The sequence below is a fragment of the Accipiter gentilis genome, chromosome 9 (assembly GCF_929443795.1).
Source record: "Accipiter gentilis chromosome 9, bAccGen1.1, whole genome shotgun sequence".
Classification (NCBI taxonomy): Eukaryota; Metazoa; Chordata; class Aves; order Accipitriformes; family Accipitridae; genus Astur; species Astur gentilis.
The window spans coordinates 17,666,129-17,688,462 of NC_064888.1; the positions used below are offsets into that span (position 1 = coordinate 17,666,129).

General features: G+C 36.4%; 1 protein-coding gene across 1 annotated transcript in view; it reads right to left on the reverse strand.

Moving 5' to 3' along the window:
• The window catches only part of LRMDA (leucine rich melanocyte differentiation associated), a 692,212-nt gene that overhangs the window by 91,908 nt on the left and 577,970 nt on the right, over positions 1–22,334 (reverse strand). Inside the window, exon 6 of the mRNA XM_049811164.1 lies at positions 18,403–18,487. Coding sequence (XP_049667121.1) covers positions 18,403–18,487 — 85 coding nt within the window. The remainder of the gene's footprint in view (positions 1–18,402; positions 18,488–22,334) is intronic.

A 22,334-nucleotide genomic window follows, 5' to 3' on the forward strand; every position in this document is an offset into this window, starting at 1 on the left:
AGAAAGGAAGCTGCAAAATGTGGTTCCAGTGTTGATTAGCACATACAGACTCCATTACATTATAAACAAATCTGATTACAACATGGGCTGTGAATAAATATTGACATGGATGAACATTACTTAAAAATCAGCAGTGTAGCAATTTTTATTGGACAAATTCTTCTGTGATAAAGCAGAAGCAATGAGTAATGCCACACATTGGACAGAAGCTTTTAATTCCTCAACTATGAAAGCTGATCTTATACTTTCTCCTACATTTGAGAGTATAGGAAAAGCTAACCTTCACTCTGTAGCCCAAAGTACCTACATGCAATAACATGCCTCAAAGGGAAAACAGACACAAAGTATTTTTCTTTTTGATTGACAAGGACAAGTTAAGAGAGAACTTTCAAGATTGTTATAAGAACTGGCCAGCAATCACACGGATTCATTTTGCATGTCTACAGTGATCAGAAATTATTTCTTATTCAACAGAACTGAAATAATTACAACTGCTCAGAACGGATTTCAAAATGGCATTATCAGCTATGAAAGAGTCAGAAGCAATATAAGAAAAATATATGCTCAAGGATAAAATAAGTCTTCAAAGTAGTGCACGCTTTTTATGACTTCTGCCTTCATCTTCCTCCTCTTGTCCCCTTCATGCTCCTAAATATTTCTGGGACTATTCAAATGACTTAAAACAAATAAAATTTGTACATAAGAAACTCTTTTGGCTAAAAACATGAGGGCTTATTACCACATTTCTTTACTGGCACAAAATCTGAGAAAAGCCTCAAGGTGCAAATGATCTGCAGTCTATTTAACATCATGGTTATTTATTTTTATGGGCACTCATTATTACTCTTTACCCTAAATTATAGGTACATTCCTGGCTCCATTTCCCACTGTTCTGTAATCTTTATAATAATATGGTTTTTCAGATTTCCAAATCCTCCTCAATACCTCATCAATCAAAAATGCATGTAACATCCACTAGTTGTTATACTGGGCAGAGACAGCAAACCATGGAACTATAGCCTGGACCCTAGATAAAGACCTTACTCATATCCCAGGGCTGGGATATATGCCATCGCTTGGGTAGCATTTACTAAGAAAACCTGTTTTTCAATATCTTAAACAGAGTCTATGCATACAAACTGATATGCACTGAATTAGCGTTTAAATACCACAGTTCCTATTTTATTATGGATTATATGCTGAACTAGTTCTGTCAAGTTTAGAACAGTATGCCATAATTTTGACTAAATCTAAGCACATGAATCTTTTTCCATGGAAACAGTATTACAAGTATGCCCATTTCTCCCGTCACAGAAAATTTTCATGAATATTTTGATAAACAGCTGTTACGCTATAGTAGTTTATAGCCATAATAGCATCAGCTTCAGCAAAGAAATGACACAGCATCAGAAGTGATCACATAACACTTAATTATTTTTGTGAACAACTTCGAAAAGTATAGTGTGGATCATTTCAATTTTTAGGTTTACTGGACAGGAAAAAACTTGTGCTTTGATGAAAAAGCCCTTGGCTTGCTCATCTTCTGCCCATTAAAGCTGAGCTGGGCTGCTGTCACTCTCTTCACAATACCTTTAGAGAAGAGTGAGTTTGAACAGACTAAATGATATGGTATTGCTCCCTTCCTCAAACTGTGTTTTGTAATTGCTGGAAAGAAAGGCTGTTACAAAAAGAGGGATCCTTTAGTAAAATAAAAAGTCTTTTTAATGATACTATATCACATATGCAAATTAAAGCCCTATATTAAAATGCAAATTATACACCACCAAAAAAACCCCAACAAGCCGCTACAGATGAGGTTCTCCTAGAAAGATCTATATGATTTAGAAGAAACCAACCTCTATAGGCTACTATGAAAATTGTACCCTATCTGCATTGAAGGCTTGACATGTTCAGGAGGATAATGATGTCAGATGCCCAGCATTGTTAATACTTACCTGCCTGACTATATCCCCTCTTACCTGTTTCTTTTATTTTATACTCCACAAGATTTATTCATCAGGATTAACAAATACATATTGAACTACACAGGCTGCAATGACTATACAGTGCTTCTGACCATGCTTAATATGCTCATTTTATCCTGTGGGAAGTTTAAAGGGTGTACAAATATATTACCAGATTGCAAAAATAGAAGATAAGTGACACGGGAAGGTCAGAATGATCCAGACAGGAGAACTAACTCTTGATACCATGCAAACAAGCACTTCATAGACAGCAGTGATAAAGGACATATCATTAAAATTATCTAAGATACATGTGGGCCTTTGACGTAAACATTTGTATTGGATGGGGTGTTCTAGTTATTAAATCCAAGAACCAAGAATTAGGATACTTAAGTCCATACAGTGCCACAGACATTTTGCTTAACCACTGCTTAACACGGTGCTTTCTGCCTCACCTTCTCAAATATAAAAGTAAGGAAAACAGTATTGTCTTTCATTTATTCCCTGTCTATTTTGTCCATTTAACTAAGTAAATCTACTGGGCCATGGATAACTTCTTGTTACACATGTGCTTGACAATAGGCCCATAAAAGATTTCATGATACTCAAATAAGGTGACAATATAGCTGTGAGAGAAAACCACTCTTGTTTATACATTCAAAAGGAGAAAACTTAACGTCCTCAAGAACCGTAAAGGAAACATAGTAGTACCCCAAACCCTCAACTTTTCTCCAAAGCAGCATATATGGCATTAAAATTCTTCCTGTGTTTCAGTAAAACAGTAAGGCCAGCATTGAGTTTTCAGCAGACGTGCCATTTACATCAGTAGCAGATAAAAATAAATAAAGAAAATTAAACTTGGTAAGTTCCACAATAATCCTGCTATGAAAAGCAGCATAAATTCCTTTGTTTGTTTTCTCATAGAACCACATTTCTGATGTTAAAAAAAGGGGTAAAACAGAAAGATAAAAAAGGCAGCAATTCTTTTACAGCGTCAGTAAGTAACCCTTCCTATTACTCTCACGTAAATCGAGGATGCATATGATGTGTTATTACCACACAAGTGTTCAGACAGATTCTGAGCCACGGTGGGTTGAAGTCAAGAAAAGGAAAGACATCCCATGAGCAGAATTACTAAATCTTTCTCTAAACAAAAACAAAGACTGGAGACGGCAGGTGCCAGACCCTTTGTTAATTGTGCCCCAAGGCTCCAAAGCTCCCTGCCTTATGACATTAGATCAAGCTCCCTTCTTTCTCTGCTTTCAGAATTCCTATTCTTTCAAGCTTTTTCACTTGCTTAGCCAAGCTCCACAGATTATTGCATTGTAAGTGCCCAGAGACACTCTACATAAAAGATACTTCATAAATGCAGATTGCTTTGTTAATCAGAATCTCTTCACTCTCTCTGGCTCGTTAGCCAAAGCAGCTTTTCAAGCCTTTCCCAGTGTTGCTAGTTTTTCTCTTTTTATCCCCTCCCCCCCCCCCCTTTTCTTTATTAAGCATCAAGGCAACAACATATGAAAAAAATGAACTTTAAAAACTTAATTCAAGTATGCAAAAAAGCATAGGAAAATGTAGGAGGAGGCTTTAAATCAGTTAGAAAAGGTTTTATAATTGTTCAAAAGCACACCCAAATTCATCACATGCAACCCTATCATTTCCTGGGTCATACAAGCAGTCTGTGGGATTATCCTTAAAGTTCCTCTGCCTTTACATACTCATATGTAATTTCTTTTATGTTTGTATGAGATAACACTCAATTCTGCTTGTCTAGGCTTCTCACAGGGTATTAGAGTTACATGAGGGAAAATGTAAAAAGCATGAGTTGACTAATGAAATCTGTGAGAGAGCGCTTTTTTTGTCTAAATATTGGAGTGATTGTCAAGGAGACAGAAGCTCTGACCGTACTTCATCTTCAAATTATGACTGTCATTGTTCATAGACTAAAAGAAATCTGACAGCCATCCTAAGATTTAAGATTCATAAGTATCTTCTCAATGACATATTTCAGTGCATTTGATTACTGAAATTACAATATGATCTATTTCACGCTGCTCCCCTCCCCCTTCTAATTTAAACATGGTATCTATCAAGCTCTCATTAAATAGGTTAAATCTCATCAAGCTGCTCTTAGGCATCTCCAAGGCTATTTCCAAATCAAGAATCACCAAAATATTAGTACTGATGATGATAAGTCAAAACATTTGAACTACTTTAAAAGAGGAGAAGAAAGTTTGCATATGTCTTAGATAGAATTCACCCATAAGCTTCCATTTATTCTGTTGCCATGTAGGGCTTGACAAACAAGATCAAAATACCCAAGATCAATATTTGGATGAAGGCTTCCTAGTATCTTTCTAGGAACTACAGGAAAAGTTCACACTTATGAAGAAGTAAATCTCCTACTGAGTTACTCTCCTAATATACTGTCAACAAACTTTTAAGCTACTTGGAGTTACGCTTTAGGATGTGATACAAAACTGACATATTGTCTAGCTATGATGCTCAGAAATCTGTGGCCAGCTGACTATGTTTTACCTATAGGGAAAGGAATATTTAGATGCTTCCACACTGACCTGAATTTGCTCCCAAGATGCCTGAGCTTAGTAGTAAGGAATATAGCTGTAGCTGATTGAGTAGGCAGGGAAGCTCTATGGAGATGAAGGTGCTTTCCTTGGAAGCTCAGCAGACAGTGGCTGACTAATACAGAGCACATATTATATGTATGCATACATAGCACCTCTCACCCTCAAAGATTTTAAATTAATAGTACACAAATACTGCTCAGCAGTTGATTTGGAATGAACTTATGTGAAGTATCAATGCAGCAATAACGCATTACATATGACATCATAACCTCTACACGTACATGTATCTTGTTTCTCCCCTCCCTCAACATTTCATTACCCTGCAAGTGGAGACTTGGCTGAAAATCTGAAAGGCCTCATCATATATCCAGCCATATGTGCATGGCTAAAACACCTGCAGGTAGTTTTAAAGCACAGAGATGCCTAGCATGTGTATGGATTTCCTCCCCATAATCTGTGTTGGTTTAATTAGAGCTGGGGGAGAAACTGCCTAAAGATCCCCCTCTTGTACTAACATTTTTGCTTCCAACACAGTACTTCTAACTACAGATCAGAGAAAACATTTGCCAGACTGACTGAAAATCTGGGAATCAACAAGAAACAAAAATCAGATGTCGTCTTCTATTAGGAAATAATAGAATAGTATTTAAAAAAAAAAGATCTCAAAATCCATAAATTAGGGCAGTTCAAAATACCTACAAACTGGTATTAAATAGTTTGCTTTGGAACTTAAGAAAAACTCTTCCAAACCCCTGAAGAAAAAAACAACAACAACAAAACAAGTGAAAACTTAAGATAAGGAATGCACTAGTTCTTTTACTTAAAAAAGCATAAATGTTAGCTCAACTATCCTTATTTTGGTTTTTGCTTTGCATTTCACTCTTTGCTCTACCACCATACTTAGAAATACTTACAATGAAAGGCAAAGTGAGTTTGAACTTTACAGATCAAAATTATTAGAACTTGGTGTTGTGCCTTCATTTATAAGTACTTTCTGAAGAAGGAACCAGTTAAAATTCAGTGTTATCAGAATAATTGTTTGCATCTTAAATAAATCCTATAACATCAATCAAAATAGTTATATAGATTTTAAACCTGGGTTCCTTACTGTCAAGGCCTCATTTTATGAATCAGATGCTGTTTGCCTTCTCAAACTGTCTACATGGGATTGAAGTAGTGCACAACTTTTTAAGCTTAGAAACTGGCATCTTCTGAAATTTCTGCAGAATAGCTCTATGTTTAGTCTCTCACATACACAAGAACAAATCCTGAACAACCTCCAGAACTTCACGGTAGCAGTATTAATGCCTCACCTTTCCTTCCTGTGGCAGTGAAAAAAAGAACGACAGAGTAAGATTCAACTCCCTGGTGAAACACTTTAGCTTCTTTCAGGGGTATGTTGACAAGGAATGATTTTAGATCCTAAATATTCATCTGTTCAGGAAAATACTGTGTCTATGCAGGATGGACGGTTTAAGGTTACAAGTGCATTCCTGCTTGTGCCTTTTCTTACATGGATCTCCCACTCAGCACGTTTGTAGCTACCGTATCAGCCACAGCAAGGTGGCATCTATTCTCACTGACCAAGTCACCACTAGAACTCTTTTAACTTTTCTTTGTAATCTGCAGAACATACCTGCACTTTGCATTTATTCTTCATTGATTTACCAAGCTGCAATTCATATTTTAGCTTCTCACGGGAATTTTTTCTGCCTGAATGATGTTTTCTGTATCTCCTAAATGAATGCCATTTACAAGTCTTGCAATCTATTTTAACTAGTTCACTTCATACAGATCTGAATAGCTATTTTCCCTAAACATGCAGACAGCAGAAAAAACCCACATAAAGATTGGCAGAATAAGAGAATTTACAGACATTAACTATATTTCAAGCACTCCCTCCTTTGTAGCATCTCTTGATGTTCTAATTCTGCTCATTTGTGGGACCACTGAATAAAACCATTATACTCCTTTATTGCAAACAGATTTTTCAACACACACACACAAAAAATTAGCTGACAGCTTCACTTTATTATTAAACTCATCTTGGTAAAGGGATTACTTTTTGTAATGACAGAGTGGAACAAAAGTGAAAAGGCGGCAGTGCAATGATTAACAGTTAGGAGAGGGACTCCTTCAGCTATCTTCCACTTTTCTACTGTCATTGTTATCTAGCATCAGATTACAGGGCAGAGGCAAACTTTACATCCACAATTAGCAGTTGAGTGGATGTGTACATATCCCCTTTTTACCTTACTGTAATTTCACCTGTTATTTCTTTTTCTTGACACATCATGTACTTTACATCAGTAATGGTTGGCATGAGAGAGCACAAATTGCTTCTGAATGATCTAATACCTTATATTTAATCTATTTATTATAAAGTTGCTCTCTCTTTCCCCCTCATGGAATTTATCACTTGCTGCCTTTAAGAAGAAAGGGACAATCTGCCAACTTAATTAAATGGGTAGGTTTGGGAGGGGCGGTGGGGTGCATTAGGTTGATTTGGGGTGGGATTGTTTGCCAACCTTTCTGCTTTAAAATAGATGCCAGCTCTTCCATCATGGCCCAAGGGATTATTTACACTGAGCCTGCTTCTTTTATTTCATGGAAACAAAAATGACTTAAGACAGGCTGCTCCCACTCACAGTTCAGCAAAAATACCATCTGGGAGTTGCCTCCCTCCTATGAGGAAGAGGTAGAGTTGGGATAGATGCAGTTTTTCTAAGCACATCTCTGACTAAATACAGTGCTAAAACTACTACAGTTGCCACTGATGCCGCAGCTGGTGGTGAGGAAGCTAAGCTAGTGGGGGCAAATCCGGCGCATTGGCATGGTAGCCCTGTAATTTCAGTACACGCGTGTTCTAACTCGTCTCAGACAAGACAGGAACACTAATTTAGTTCTCTATTAATTGTGAGAAGCCATGTCTACTACTACAAATGGTTTTGAAAGAGCTAACTGGGACCATGTGCTCTTTCCAGGTCTCTGTATGTGACCCTATACTAAGCAAAAGTAAAAGAAAAAAATTCAGGGATTGCAGTGTTACATGGTCTTTAAGTAGGCATCACAAGGGTTGCTTGCATCCCTCTCTGTATAGCATTCCTGTGAAAGGACTCTTACTCACTAGCCTTACATTTTTTCGTCCTACTGTGCTAAATATCACCATTACATTTGGTAGGCATTCTAACAGAACTGCAATACAAATCTGTTTCACTTGAGAAGCAAAGCCTACGGTTCCTTAGGTTTTATAACATAGCGCTTAGTACAAATTTGCTGAATTTCTCCAGTGCTTCACTATGTGATTTTAGGAGTCTATTTTCCCCAGTGGCACGCAAGTACTAAAATTGCACTGCATTGCATTTTGCTCTCAGTAGGTGGGAAAGTGCATACTCAATGGGTTATTTTCCATTCTTTATCTCAGTTTTATGCAGCCACAGGTGGGGGGTCTTTCAGGTGGTTGCCTAGGTTTACTAGGCATTTTAGAGTCATAGATAAGCTTTCTTAAAAGGGTCTTACAAAACATACCAATGTTGTCAATTATGCAGTAAAATAATTTCATCCTGTGTAAACAGAAATAACCTTCAAAATCTCTGAAACTGTAAAAGGCAACACAATGAATATCAATGAAAAAAAGGATCAGGCATCCTCTGTTTTGTAAGGGACACAAAACAATTTCAGTTGTTTATACTTATTGTTTACCTCTCTGTCTCCTCCCTTCTTCTCTCCAGGTGCGATCTCTCTGCTTAAGGGCATACAGAGCTATTGAAGGATGTCATGGTACTTCCTATCATTTACTTTTCTAGCAGTAAGGCTACTAACAGACCACAAAAATATCACAAAACAGAAAAAAGAGGAAAGTTGTCAACCTACTTAACATTTGCTTTCAGAGCTCTGAAAGGAACTTTGATCAGCAAACATATCATTAGCTCGTGAATACAGATATTCATATCCTATAAAACGTTGACAGCTTTCTCTTCTTGCATTAGAACACACAATGAAATCATACGAAGATACCCCTTTCTTTCGTGAAGGCAAAATTAAAGAAAGGAAGCTTCACCCACTCCCAGCACAGTACACACACTGAACAAAGAAATGCAAAATACATTGCATCTTTTTGGCTGTTCATCGTTTGGAAGAAATATACATTTTATAGCAAGATATGGGCAATATAAAGAACCAACACACAAGGGGACAAAACAGTTTCACTGCTGTTATTTAGATGGCTGCCCTTCTGACTGTGCAGGAAATTTCTTCCCACCTCCCAGTTTTAAAGTAGTCTTTCACATGTATTGGCTATGTGGGAATTAGTGCTTTGTTTCTGATGACACCCATGTCCTCTTCATTCAGCTCAGTAACGCTAACCACAGGACAGTGGTCAAGGTCACGTAAGCATCCTATCCTGCTAAGTCTAAACCCTCAGAGAAACACAGCTTAGAATGGAATGTCCAAATAACTTTAATCATAAGCAATATGAAGAATTGTGAACAATATTCAGATGCAGTAGTACTTTCTGTGAGTATGTCATGTTCTTTTTCTCAATAGAGGGTTCAGCTATTTAGAAACTGAGATGTACAAACTCAAAAATAAGATTCTATGTCCCATATGTTCAAAGGCAAATCTGTGCATCCAAAATGGTAGGAGTGCATTAGGCAAACTAGTTTTCATAAATAATAATCCTGGTCTGTAGACTATTTTGCGACCATATAGCAATACCTCAGATGACAGCAAGCAGTTTTGTCTGCAAAAGCATCAAGAACCTCCTGAAATTTTCCTAAAAAAACCCATGCATTAAATGAAAGAATGAAAATTTACATTTTCATTACAGACTATAAACACCATCTTTCGTATTTCCAATATTTGATACATAGACTTTTAGCATGGGGCAGATATTTACTGCCACTGGAATTAAAACATGCTCATATGACAGAATATTCAAATGAAATGTACTGTAATTTTTTTTTTAATTTTTTTTTTTTTTTAAACCAACAGCATAAAGCTTTATCTTGTCTGTGTACTACAGAACAGTACAGGCTGTATGGAATATAGCAACACGTGTCTATATGTTATTAAAAACAGTAAATTCCCATTTAAACAAGGGTTACAATCTGTGCACTAAACACTCATTAATGGTTATGAATCAAAATAAAGGGGGGGCCTTGTAGCAGGTGTGCATATCTATGAATTTCAATACATTGTAAAACTGTCTGTAGCCAACAGCTTCATCATTTGGCCTTTCTGAGCTTGGAGACAGGCAATTTTTCATGATTTTACTATTTCTGGCCAAACAAAAAGTTTTTAATTAAATATACCACATGATTCCAGATGTTTGTTTATTTGTTCCAATGAGGCTGTAAAAATGCCTGAATGATAAAATTGGAGGACTCCTGCAAAAACAGGCTAGGCTGGAGTGCTAACTAAACATAGGGGTCTCTCAGGAGACCCTATTTGCACAGCACTCCATGTGCTTTGAACCTGATTTCTCTGGAAGGGCTGTAATACTGCAGCTCATGACTGGACTTCTTTATTGTAAAAGATTATAAAGCCAAGTGGCAAATTTACTAGATTTTTTTTTTTAAATTGCCAGTTGCAGATTCATTGCATCATAAGTTCTCCTACATATCTAATGAAGATTTTAGATGGGTTTATGGGTTTGGATCTCAAGTTTCCACTTATAGAAGGCAATGTTTTCTATGCTTTTCTGCCACTTTATAGTCACGCGGCTTGGAGCTTGAGCATTCTCATGGTTTCTTATTGCCAGTATGACAAAATGAGCTATGTTGTGAAACATCAGACACTTTCTAGTCTACCCAAAAATATGAAGTTACAGCTTTTTCCTCATTAATCATACTCCCTCTGATGTGACACTTGTATGGGTAACTGGGGCCCAGGCTGATAGGTTAGTTTTGGCAGATGTGGGAAAAGTTGCAATGAAAAGCTCAGAAGTTACGGGAATAGTGACAAAAGTATGGAAAATGGTCAGGTCTTCAACAGTCAGTTTGGGGAATGTGCACTGTGGAAAAATGAAAGTCTCTATAATATTTGGAAAAAAATGATGACAATTTTGAAAGGCTGCCTGCCTGAATCTTAGACTCCTAATTCCCATTAGTTGCAGAATGGGAATTTTGTGCTCAACTCCTTAGATATTTAATACAATTTTATTCCAAATTTGATTAACTACTTCATTACTCTCTTTTGTCTTTTAAAGTCTTGCTGCAGACAAACACCCATATCTTATTACCACAGAGACATAGCACTCCAGGAAGTGATCCTCCTAGAACTTGCTTCTGGTCAGCTTGGTCACACCCCTTGGGTTCATTGCAAACCACAGAACACAGAGAAAGCTCACAAATTAAAATATGCTGTTGCTTAAAACCAAATCTTAACTTTTCTGACCATCAAGAAAGACTTTGCACAAAACTGCAAGTCACTTTATATACCATCCCCAACTCATTCACCCCACCCTAGTTTCACATGACTAGTTGCTCTCATCATTGCAATATACAAGATAACAGTACATTTTTATGCTGAAGTTTTAATAATCTACAGTATCCTGATTCAAATCCAGCATTCCTTGTATACACAGACAAGAAATTATTGACCCTGTAAGTGACAAGAACATGAATCCAATGACCCAGAAAATGTATTTCTTGAACCATATTAGTCAAGGTCACACTCAAATCCAGCCACAATTTATTCCACATTTAGGAAAGTCTGTGCTTTACAGAGAAACATGTAGGCACTGGCAGAGGCCATAACTAGTGAGCAAGTGAGTTAAATGGGTCCACAAAAGACCACAGCTATTGGTGGTGGTTCTATTTCAGTAAACAAATAGTTTAGGGCTTAGGAGAGGTACTACATGAGACCCTCTTTAATCTGCTCTTTCATTACTGCCCAGCAATAAACCACTCCACAGTTGAGAACTGAATGGATCATGTGTACATGTACTAGTCCTCTCAATCCCTTTCAAAGGAATTTTTGACTGCTTGTCAATTCATAGAACCAGGACAGATGTCTAATGCATTTGCAGACTTGGGACAAGTACCAATACAGGTGGGCTTTGGTTATCAGGTGGACGCATTTCATGGCAGTAAGCCTCTCTAAGGAAATATGCCTTCTAGCATTTCTCCCCACCTATGTTGTTTCACTCATCCCTTCTACCTGTTCTTCTCCCAGCAAAGCAACCATATCAGAAAAAGCAAGCAGGCAGTAGAGAGCAGCCTGGAGGGGAAAAATCACAGTTTGAGGTATGAAATTAGCTGCACCACTGAAGAAACAGACATGGGTCAGTACCATTCATCTCATCTCCAAGTGTAAGGTTAGGCAGATCTATGGGCACAAGCAGGGGCCATCCAGCAGTGGCTGTGAGAAAGGCCTGGCCTGCCTTTCTCTCAACTGCCCCAGAAACAGCTCACAACAGTTCTTTAAATAGCTGACATTACCTTCTCACACCTCCAGACTGCAAGGACTCCAATCCACCTCTGACAGATTTTCTCTTTCGAATCCCTTTAACTAAGGGAAACTAAGGCAGGAAAACAAAATCTTTTCTTAACCAAATCTTCCCTCACATTGGCACTCATCTTTATCACCACTTTACTTTCCATGCTTCTCCCATGTCTCTTGCGCTTCATTAATGTCCATTTCCCAAAGTGAAAAACAAAGCAAGGCACTAGAACCCAATTTCTCATTACATACAGGCAAGCCAAATGAGATTATTTTTTTTCTTTTTTTTTTCTTTTTTATAACAGACTCCTTATTTTAGTTGTCTTCCACAGTGCCAAAAGAAGAGGATTTCCACCCACTCCCCTTGAGTCTAAGTCATGAGCACAGCACAGCTCACTGTGGGGACATATTTCCTGGCATTAATAGGAAATATCACAGCTTATTTTTGAGTGTTCCTGCCCCTGGAAAATATGATCTTGTCTGTTCCATGCTACTGTGAACTTTGTTTGTTTGTTTGTTTTAAGGTTATTCATCTCATGGTCAGAAGATCCTGGCCTAAGAAGTACGCAGTCTATCACTCACTGTAACAGCATGCAGCTTAAAAACTATGGTATTTCCAAAGGACACCTCATGTAAGCCAGCAAAGAATGTCTCTCACTATTCACAGCATCTCTGCCTTGTATAGAGCTTTCATATATTTCATCTGCTTGCAGTTCTCTTATTCATTCTCTTGTTCTTAGTTATTAGACAAGTTAAAGCACATACTACTTATATACATATATAGACACCTTTTGTTAAACAATTGTTGAAGACTCCTTAAATTAACTGAATGATAAAGTACTACCCACAGGTTTTTTATTATTATTATTATTATTCTTTTTGGACAGCATACAATGAGCTGATTTATGCAGATATACAGAAAAATCAATTGATACGCATAAAGTACAGTTCACATTAAGAAAACTAACTAATTATGATAAGTTGTTACATAAATTGCTTTGTGACTTTCCCAGCAATCAATTTCAAACTCCAAATAAGCTTCTGGCTTGAAAACACAATGAGTACCTAACAACTGTGTCAATAACAACAACAGAGAAGACTGCAATGATAATATAAACAGGATAATTATCTTTCTGGAAGTAAGTTTTTATGCAAACCGATTTACTTTTTATGTCTGTGATTTAAAGACAGCATGGCTTTTCAGAGTGCATGTGTATTGAGTTGAAAGTCTTCAAAAAGAAGAACTTTGTGTATTAACATTTATTGTTAGGAAGTATGTGTCAATTTTGTAATTTTACTTCAGAAAGTTTAAAGTATTACCTTAAAATCCTAGACCCAATTCTTGACGGATCTATAGACATTATTAGTTCCAGATGAACCCCAGAATATTTATTTCTAAAGTATAAGCAGGCTGGGCAAATTGAGGTAGAACAGGTAAATCCCCAGAGGATAGTTTGGGGCTTTCATGCATCACATCAATTATATTACTCCTTCTGGCGCTCCAAAAATTCTACATTTTTCCTTGAACACCAAATTTTGAAAGTAGTAGGTCTCCCTTGACATCTACTGGATTGTAAATTCCAGCACAACTGGATGTCCAAATGCTTGTTCTGCATTCTAAAGTACACTTCTGTCTTGACCTAGCGCATATCTCAACTCCTGCAAAGTTAGTAGCTTGTTTTTGTTTATGGTACACCCAAAAAATCAATCAGAAAGTATTCTGTATAGTCATAGCAATGATTATTAAAAATTTAATATGCCAAACACTCTTGAGTACAACAGCACAGCATTATGATCACAGAAGAAAACCAGACAGCTCAAGTTCAGGTGCCTCTCTAACAGATTATATGCCTACATGCTTTTGCTTGCTTAGGAATGCAAAAGTTTGGAAAGATCTTCATTCCAAAACAAATCTTCAGCACACCCCTCTTAAACAAGAAAAACTGAGAGCAGAAGGCACCTCTCTTTTCTTTTGTTCCAAAATGCTTTATACAATTACCTTCAGAGGGTAACTAGGAAGCTTAAAAATATTGTCCCTGGATTTCTGGGCATTGTTTCTGAATGCAGTTTATGACTTTCAAACTCAGATTAGACTGTTTCAGAAAATAAAAAAATGTGTCTGTCAATTGACCTAAACATATTGGTAGAATAAGAAACAATTTTTTTCCTTTGGGCACTCATCATTCAAATATAAAATGAGAAAATGCAATGTCTGTGCATACCAGAACACTTGGATAATTAACTGAATAGACACCAAAACAGGACAGTGGATTTGTTCAGGAAGTTCTTACAAGCCAGAATAGATTGGAACTATTAAACCTTGGCATAAATCCAAGCTAAGGCTCTAAAAACTACTTACATAAATACAGGCTTAGTTTTTAATGGAAACTACTGCTGCTTCTTCCTTTTACCAGTAAGCTATGGGGCAGACTTACCACTGGTTGTTCCCAGAAACAAGGGCGCAAGAAAAGGAGACATCTGTAAAATGTTACTGGAAACCAAATGGCTTTGACAAATGAATAGGTTTTCAAGTAAATCAGGTAATAGACAATGTTATAAAATATCTGTTTATACAAAGGGCATCCAGCACTTCTTTTTATATGGGAAAAACAGATTTTTGTAATAGTCATGATTTAGTAATATTGCTTCTCAAGAGATAGAATGATAAATTACTATTTTCCCCACCAACTAGAAAGCACTGTTCTTTTTAGAAGGCAATTTGAGTTTGAATGCTTACACATAACAAAGGAACTTCCTTACCAAAGATGCCATTACAAAAAAGAAATATACAACCTGAGGGGGGTGGAGGCTGGGGAGCCTTTTTCCACACATCAAGCAAATTATCCTTAAAATTATATTATTACAATTTTAAAATTTCTTTTTCCATCAATTTCAACTATGTTAAAAATTGAAATCTGTATTTTAAGATTTTGTAGGTAGCAAGTTAACAAATTGTCGATAAGGAACAGAAAAGTACCTGGGCCATGCACACAAACCAAAAAAAAAAAAAAGAGAGAGAAAGAAAATTTTTGGAGCAAGTTTCTACTAAAATATGTTATATTTCATTACTTTTGTGTATTGGGAGCATGGCCATTTCTATTTAAAAACAACAATAAGTAATGGATTTTTTTTTTTTCTTAACAGTAGATCTGGACAAGCAGAAGGAAAGGGGGGACCCATTTTATTTTGCTTCATCAGAATATTTGAAAACTAGAACAATACAAGCAATGGAACTTAAAAATAAACAAAGCACACTGTATGACAGGAGGACGTGTCTTTAAGCTGACTTGTTTTATCTGGATAAGAGAATTGTGCACATCTCACACAAGTAAATCACTGGTGTCTAAACCCATATAAAATAAAATACAAAATGGTAGTTTGACAAAGACCAAGGAAAGACCCTTAAGAGTTTGAGATCATTGTTTTGGAATCAAAACAAAAATAAAGCTATCTATAAAATTACCACTTTAGAAGGCTTGCCTAATGGGACAGCAATTAGATCTCAAAGAATCAAGTTATATTGCTGTCAGGTGCCCAAAACCTGCACAGAAGACCAATACATTTTCTGCTAAAAAATATAAACAGTGGGACCAAGTAAAGGTTCAACTTAGAAAAGTGGGTCTAAGCAACAAAGTAATTTAAGGGAAAACAACTTTCCCAAGATGGGGAGAAATTTTCTAAAGCTTAAAAATGTGTATCCAATATTTATTTCTCTCTTCTTCTCTCAAGCATCATAACACTTGATAGAATATTTACAGTGATTATTCCATATCATTCCACGCTGATGCCACGCTGTCATATGCAGTTTCTATGGGCTCTGAAAGCAAGAGATTTTCACAATTCCTGAATATTGTCTGTACAAAATAATATACTGCATGCATGAACATGAAAGATGTAAGATGCATGGTGCAATGCATGCAGAATTATATAGTTTTGCTCTCCCTGCAAAATTCATGGCTAAATAGAGTGAGAAATGTGCAAGTAAAACTGTACCATTCAAGTACATACAGCTTGCTCCTGCTCCCCTTTCCAATCCCCCCAAAATCAATTTACAGCTGTACCAAACCATTTGCCAGAGTTTCAGATTCTGGTTAACAAGTTTCTCTGGGGACAAATAAGAGCACTCACAAACTTACAGCATTCTTCATTCCAGTTTGCACTGAAAACTGCCAATATTTACATATGCAACAGCTGATTCAATCATTTTTTACAACACTGAAAGCATTCAGTAAAAAAAAATTGAAGATATTCAGAACCTAAAATAGCATGTTTAAGTATTTCATTCTTTTCTTAGCGATTTTTCTATTGAGTCCAATTAATCTTTTATGAGCTTGTGAACTTATTTTTCTTTGTATAAAAGTTGATTGAGTTAATGGACCCTGCTAGCAGGTTGTTCCAAGTCTTATTTACAACACCTGGAATTTTGGAAAGTTTTCTTAATTATTTCCTTGTGAATATATTTTATATATATATATAAAAACTTACTGGATCATGCTAACAATGTCTCTTTTAGGGCCAATTTTACCATTTTTTTGGATGACACTCTTCTCCATCCACTTGATTTATAACCGTGCTTGATCATCAAGGAAATTTTCAGCACATGTTTAGCATGCAAAGCAGAATATTTCTGGGAAGAGTAAAGACAATATTAAAGAGTTATGTGAACAACTAGGGGTAAAAAGTTGATAATGTGGGGAATATAATTTTCCCCTGTCATAGTAAGAGAGCAGGTGTTCTCAAACCTTAGCAAAGACAGTGGTACTTAGAACCTGGTAAGCTCCAGCTCTGAATGGACACCCATATGGACACGTCTGCAACACCTACTAGAGCCACAGAATTGCTTTATTGCAAGAGAATTCAATCAATAATGCAGGCACGCAACTATTGGCACTTAAATGCTACTGGCATTTAATTTGCCAAGTCAGATTCCAAAATCAGCCACGAAGCCACACTTCTAATTCACTATCATCTAAATAAACAGATCTGAGGATACCTGGTTTTTAGTGGCACTTTGTATGTATTTTTATAGAACTTAGGCATTTACAACACTGTCATTCTACTTATTGCCTTACTAGACCCTAGCCTTTTAATCCAACATGAGAAATCCAACCTCAAAGCAAATATGCTTACCTGAAAATCAAAGCCACAACACATATCTTGGGAACTGGGGGGGCAGTGGATTGCAGCTATTTTCATCTGGCTTTTTTATCTCTGAAGACCAGATGCCTGCTCAAATCCAGGATTTCGGTTTGGTCCTTTCTCTTTAAAAAAGTACCAGTTGCTACATGAGCTCAGTGTTAGAACACAATGCACTACAGCTCTTTCAGGACATCTGATTTCCAGTACACCCTGTCAATTTACACCAAGACCACAATGTAGCTTCACACCCATCTTTAGCCCTGGCACAGTGATATAGGCTGCGAAGAATTAAAGTCTAATCAGTTGCTTTCCTCATCCTTCCCACCTGAATCACAGATCCTTGTTCAGTTGCATTGCCTGCCTGATTGTTTCAGAAGGTTTCAAGTAATAAGGCTTTCTACTAATGGTGCCTCAATCTTCTGCAGTGCTGCAGTTTGAACACACATTAAAACTTAGCTACCATCAATTCCTAAATATAACACTGACTTTGATTCTGGTATCCTGTACAAAACCTGCCTCTACACAAATGGGTTACATGAACAACATGGAATCAATGTGTAACGTGGGAAATAAATAAGAATGTTGTTGCTCTGGTTTTAACCTGCCAAATGCTGCAAGCTTCATAAATTTCTCCTTTTTAGAACAAAGCTGTAAGAGCTTGGAACGCACCCTTCCTGACTGCTTCAGTTTTTCACCTGTTCCCTGAAGTTTTTGCTCCATAGGTACACAGAAGGAATTTGAGAATTTGCCCAAGGTGCTTTTTAAGTTCTAAGGATTGGTGAAAAAGGAAATTAAACACTGATCCACCTTTAATGTTGAAAACCAGGAAAGAACCCCTTTTTATTGCAATGAAAACCTGTTAACATGTCAAAATTACAGCCCTAAATTGTTAAACTGCCAAAAAGCTCTATCTTTACAAATATTAGAAAGTTTACAAATTCTCTCAAAATTACCAATGCTGCATGTAATCATCTACTTAGCAATATTTAAGTACTCTAATCTCTTTACATTTTTCTCTCACATGCAGAAAAATATAACTGAATGTTATTATCCATAGATTTATTTGCTTTCCCAGTAGACTACGTTTAAATCCTATTCAATGTGAGTTAAAATCTGTAGTCTTGACAGGTATGGTTTTCTCACCTAGTGCTTGAAAGGTGCAATGCTCTCTGTAAAGTGCCAATACAGCAGTAACTAATACAGAGAAGGCCTTACAGCAAAGCTTACCGCTTTGCAGCAGTTCATACCAACAAAAGTTTAGTTCATACCTCTGTGATTGGTGAGGTCTCTGGATCCTGAAGGCAGAGGCGTATAGTGCATCTCTGGAGAGGTGGAGGCAGCATCATTGGAGGCCTGTGTGATAAAACAAATATTAGCAGTACTCAGAGTGAAAGTCAATGATTACGCAAAGAGGATGCACCTGCAAACTGAGTGCAATGGTGTGGTTACAGGTGCACAGGGTCACCAGCCACAGAAGATTAATTTGTTTTTGTTAAGGCTGCCTGCAGTCCTTCAAGGTAGCTGTACTCAATTGTTTACACAATGATATTAGGCATCATTACTAAAAGAATATTTTCATACAGCTTACAGCTTCAAAAAATTACCATATTCGTCAGGAAATCTTAGGGCAATGTTCCTCTTGGTGAAACAGATTAATATTTACTTGAAGGAAGTTATGAGTGAGTCCACATGTAAGAAAGGAGACAGAAAATAGAAAGCTGGGATAAGATACCATATTTTTCAAAACTAGAGCAAAAAACTTATTCTGCCATTCCACTGTCCTGTGAGCTAAATGAAGGGATCTCTTAAAAATAATAATGCCTGTAATGCAAAAAAAGTGGACAAGTATACAGAATTGTTAATAACAAACACTTAAAACCCACACCAGAAGTCTAATACATTTAAAGAAGTATCAAGAAGACTTGTTCAGAATCCTTAAAAGCAAAATGTTAAGGGAAAAGAGAGGAAACCCAAATCCTTCCCCATAATAAAAATTTCAAGATCTTGTGATTCCAATTTAAAAATATTAGACTGTGGAGCTGTAGTCTGCAATAAACTAATCTTCATCCAGTTGGATGTTTCATCTGAAGGAAGAGCAATATAAAGTCAAAACAAGCCACATTCACCATCTTGCTTTTTAGTTACAGAGCAGCAGTGTTGCATTGTTAGAAAGAGATATGAAAATAAAGGAATGTGTTGGCGAATACGAATCGTCATTACAGTTTTTAAAATGCAGTTTAAGTTAGATGGATTGATGTAATGGTAGTGTTATGTCCAGTTTCAGGTATAGTGTTTGCTCTGGAGTGTTTACAATCTACCCTTTGCAACATACATAAAAAGATGATGGATTTTAATAGAAGACACAAACGACAGTGTTCACTAAAAGTTACCTGATAATTTCTAATAGAAAAGGCAAATAAAGAGAAGAAATACAAAAGCTAAACTATTTATTGAATCTCATAATAATTTACTAAAGGGAGTCTTGAGAAAGTAATTGCTATCTTCTACGCAGGTTGTTCCCTAATGATATATTGGCTTATAAGCTGCAAAAGTCAATCAAAGGAATCCACCTCAATCTTACTTTTCGTCTTGTAATTAATCACATCCTCAAAATATTTTTTTTTAATTGAAGTGAATTCAAAACCAGATTTACAACATCCAGTTAAGATAAAAGTGTAAAATAGGTCTACAATGTTTTGGAGAAGAAAAAGCTTAAATACTAATTCAAATCTTAATTGCCACACTAAACCTGAGAACAACAATCAAGAAATCCACAATAATGAAAATTAATCATGGTAATAGTTTCTTAAAGGCTGTGACTTAGAAATCTTCTTTATCATAGCTGTTGGACTGCTAGATGATAGATATTAAAATGTTAAGAGGTAAGTGACTGAGTAGATTAGTGTACTAAGCTTTTGCTTTTGGAGACCAGCTGGCAATTTCTATGTCAGACCATAGTCATAGTCCCATTTTCATCCCTACCAAAAATGAGACCATAACGTGAAGACGCATCATGCATCAAAACAAACATCTTAATAGAGACAGCTTTGCCTAAACAGCAAGGATGCTACTTATTGGATATGAATAAAAATCTAGAAAAACCTGCCTCCACTGACTCACCACTGATAACATACACTTTTCAGGGTGCCTCCTTTTCAGAGAGGTAATGCTATAGACACAACTCTCACCTTCACCTAGAGTGAATAATACTTTGATTTTAGTGAACTGTAAAGATGTAGCTCAATCTATCCTGGACTATGAAGTATTAGAAATCTTCCCTCTGATGACCAATATGAGCTGAGGGCACATAACATCTCAGAGGATGAGACAGATGCCCCTAACACCCAGCAATGTGACATCTGAAATGAATTCCAAGAACAGGCATCTGTTCACAACTATCTGTTTTCTTTGGGCTGAGTTGTCCTGGGTAAGACAAGAAGAAAAATGTCACTAACTATTTAACATAAGACTTCATCCTTGTAAATCACTCCAAAAGCTGGAGGAATAAGTGGTCTCATACTGTACACTCTAGATGTTATCTGCCTATTCAAGTGTACTTATTTGGGACTCTGATAATAGTGAAGGTTTCTCTTTGGTACTTTTATACTCAATTTAGACTGTTGACAGCTTGATGATAGCTTTTCCTAAAATTACTGGAAGAGACTTTGCCTTTTCAGCAATATACCACTGAGTGAGCAAAATTCAAGGGCTTCTAAAAAGGATATTGGAGTGAAGGGGCAATTTAGCTTTATTTCCAATTTTAGGAAAAGCAAGAACAGGAGGGTTTGTTTATTGGTGTTTTGCTGTTATTTTATGTACAGTATATAATTCCCTGTCAAATATAGAACAGTTTTCATTACCTTCGAGGTAAGCATTCAGTTAGAGCAACTTTAATTCCATGGAATATCATCCAGGGTTAGGATTGTTTTGCACAAACACTGCCTGGAGTTCTGAATCACGTTTCTGAGCAAGCCTGTGCGCCAGCAGAAAGACAACAATTTGTTTTCCCTACCACATACTGACATTTGGCCCTAAGCTATTTTCCAAAGAGATTTGTATAGGTTGTATTACTCTTAATATTCACAGGAATATTTTGACAGTGACAACATTGACATGTGACAGTTATGTCTTCAAGTATTGGTGACATGCATCAGAAGTTCTTGTTGCAGTGGAAGGTAACTACAAATACAAATAGCTTTGAGGAAAGCTGGTTAAAATGAGTGGTGGCTTCAGTTTTATAGCAACAGGTCACCAAAGAGCTCAGTAAAGAAATTCTAACAGTATTATTACAGGAGAAGCTTGTATTATTGCAAGTGTTAAAGTCATCCAAGTTTTGCAGTCTATCATAGTATAAGGTATAAAAGTTACAAGGCCAATAAAGTTAGACTACTCACAGCCTAAAGTTATGCACATAAACAAACATTTGCTAAATTGAGATATCTCTGTCTTCATTATTAACTTGTAAGTTTTGTCCAAGCTAAGAATTGTTGTACTTGATACTAAATAGACAGATTGTAAGAAAGTACCAGATTTTCAAACCATGTTCATCAGAATTACGGATACTGTAGACGCTGCAGTAGGAAAAAACCCAAACAACAACCAACCAAATAAACAAAAATAACCCAGCCAAAAAAAACCAACCCCAAACTTAAATTCCAAGTAGTTTTAACTAAAGCAATGGTTATTGTTTAGGAAATTTTTCTTTCTGTCGATAAGTAAGATGTGGCTGAATATTAGGTTATATTGGCTATAATGGAATATAATTTATACCCATGGATAGTTGCTATTCTTCTATTTGTGTCACATAGCTTGGATTTGTATCCCAGTATTTCTGTACTAATATTTACCCTTAATTCTAAGGCATGCCGCAAATTCTTTACATGCCTACACACATCAGTAACTGTAGTAGCCATTAATGTATTATACCTGACATTTTACAACGCAGGAAGAACAGCAGCATGTTGGCATGTTCTTGACAAGGGTTCAATAGATACGTAACACACTTATGGAAAGATGTGGTAAGTAAAATTGTTTCAGTACATACATACAAAGGAAGATTTGCTTAGCTAACTACATTTAATTCCAAAATATTTTCAGAGGATGTCACAAAGAGAAATCTTAGTTTGATCAAGACAACATCCAAAAGAGAGATGGTAAAATGCAGAATGAGATGTGGTAGCAAACCCCAAAATAATTAAGA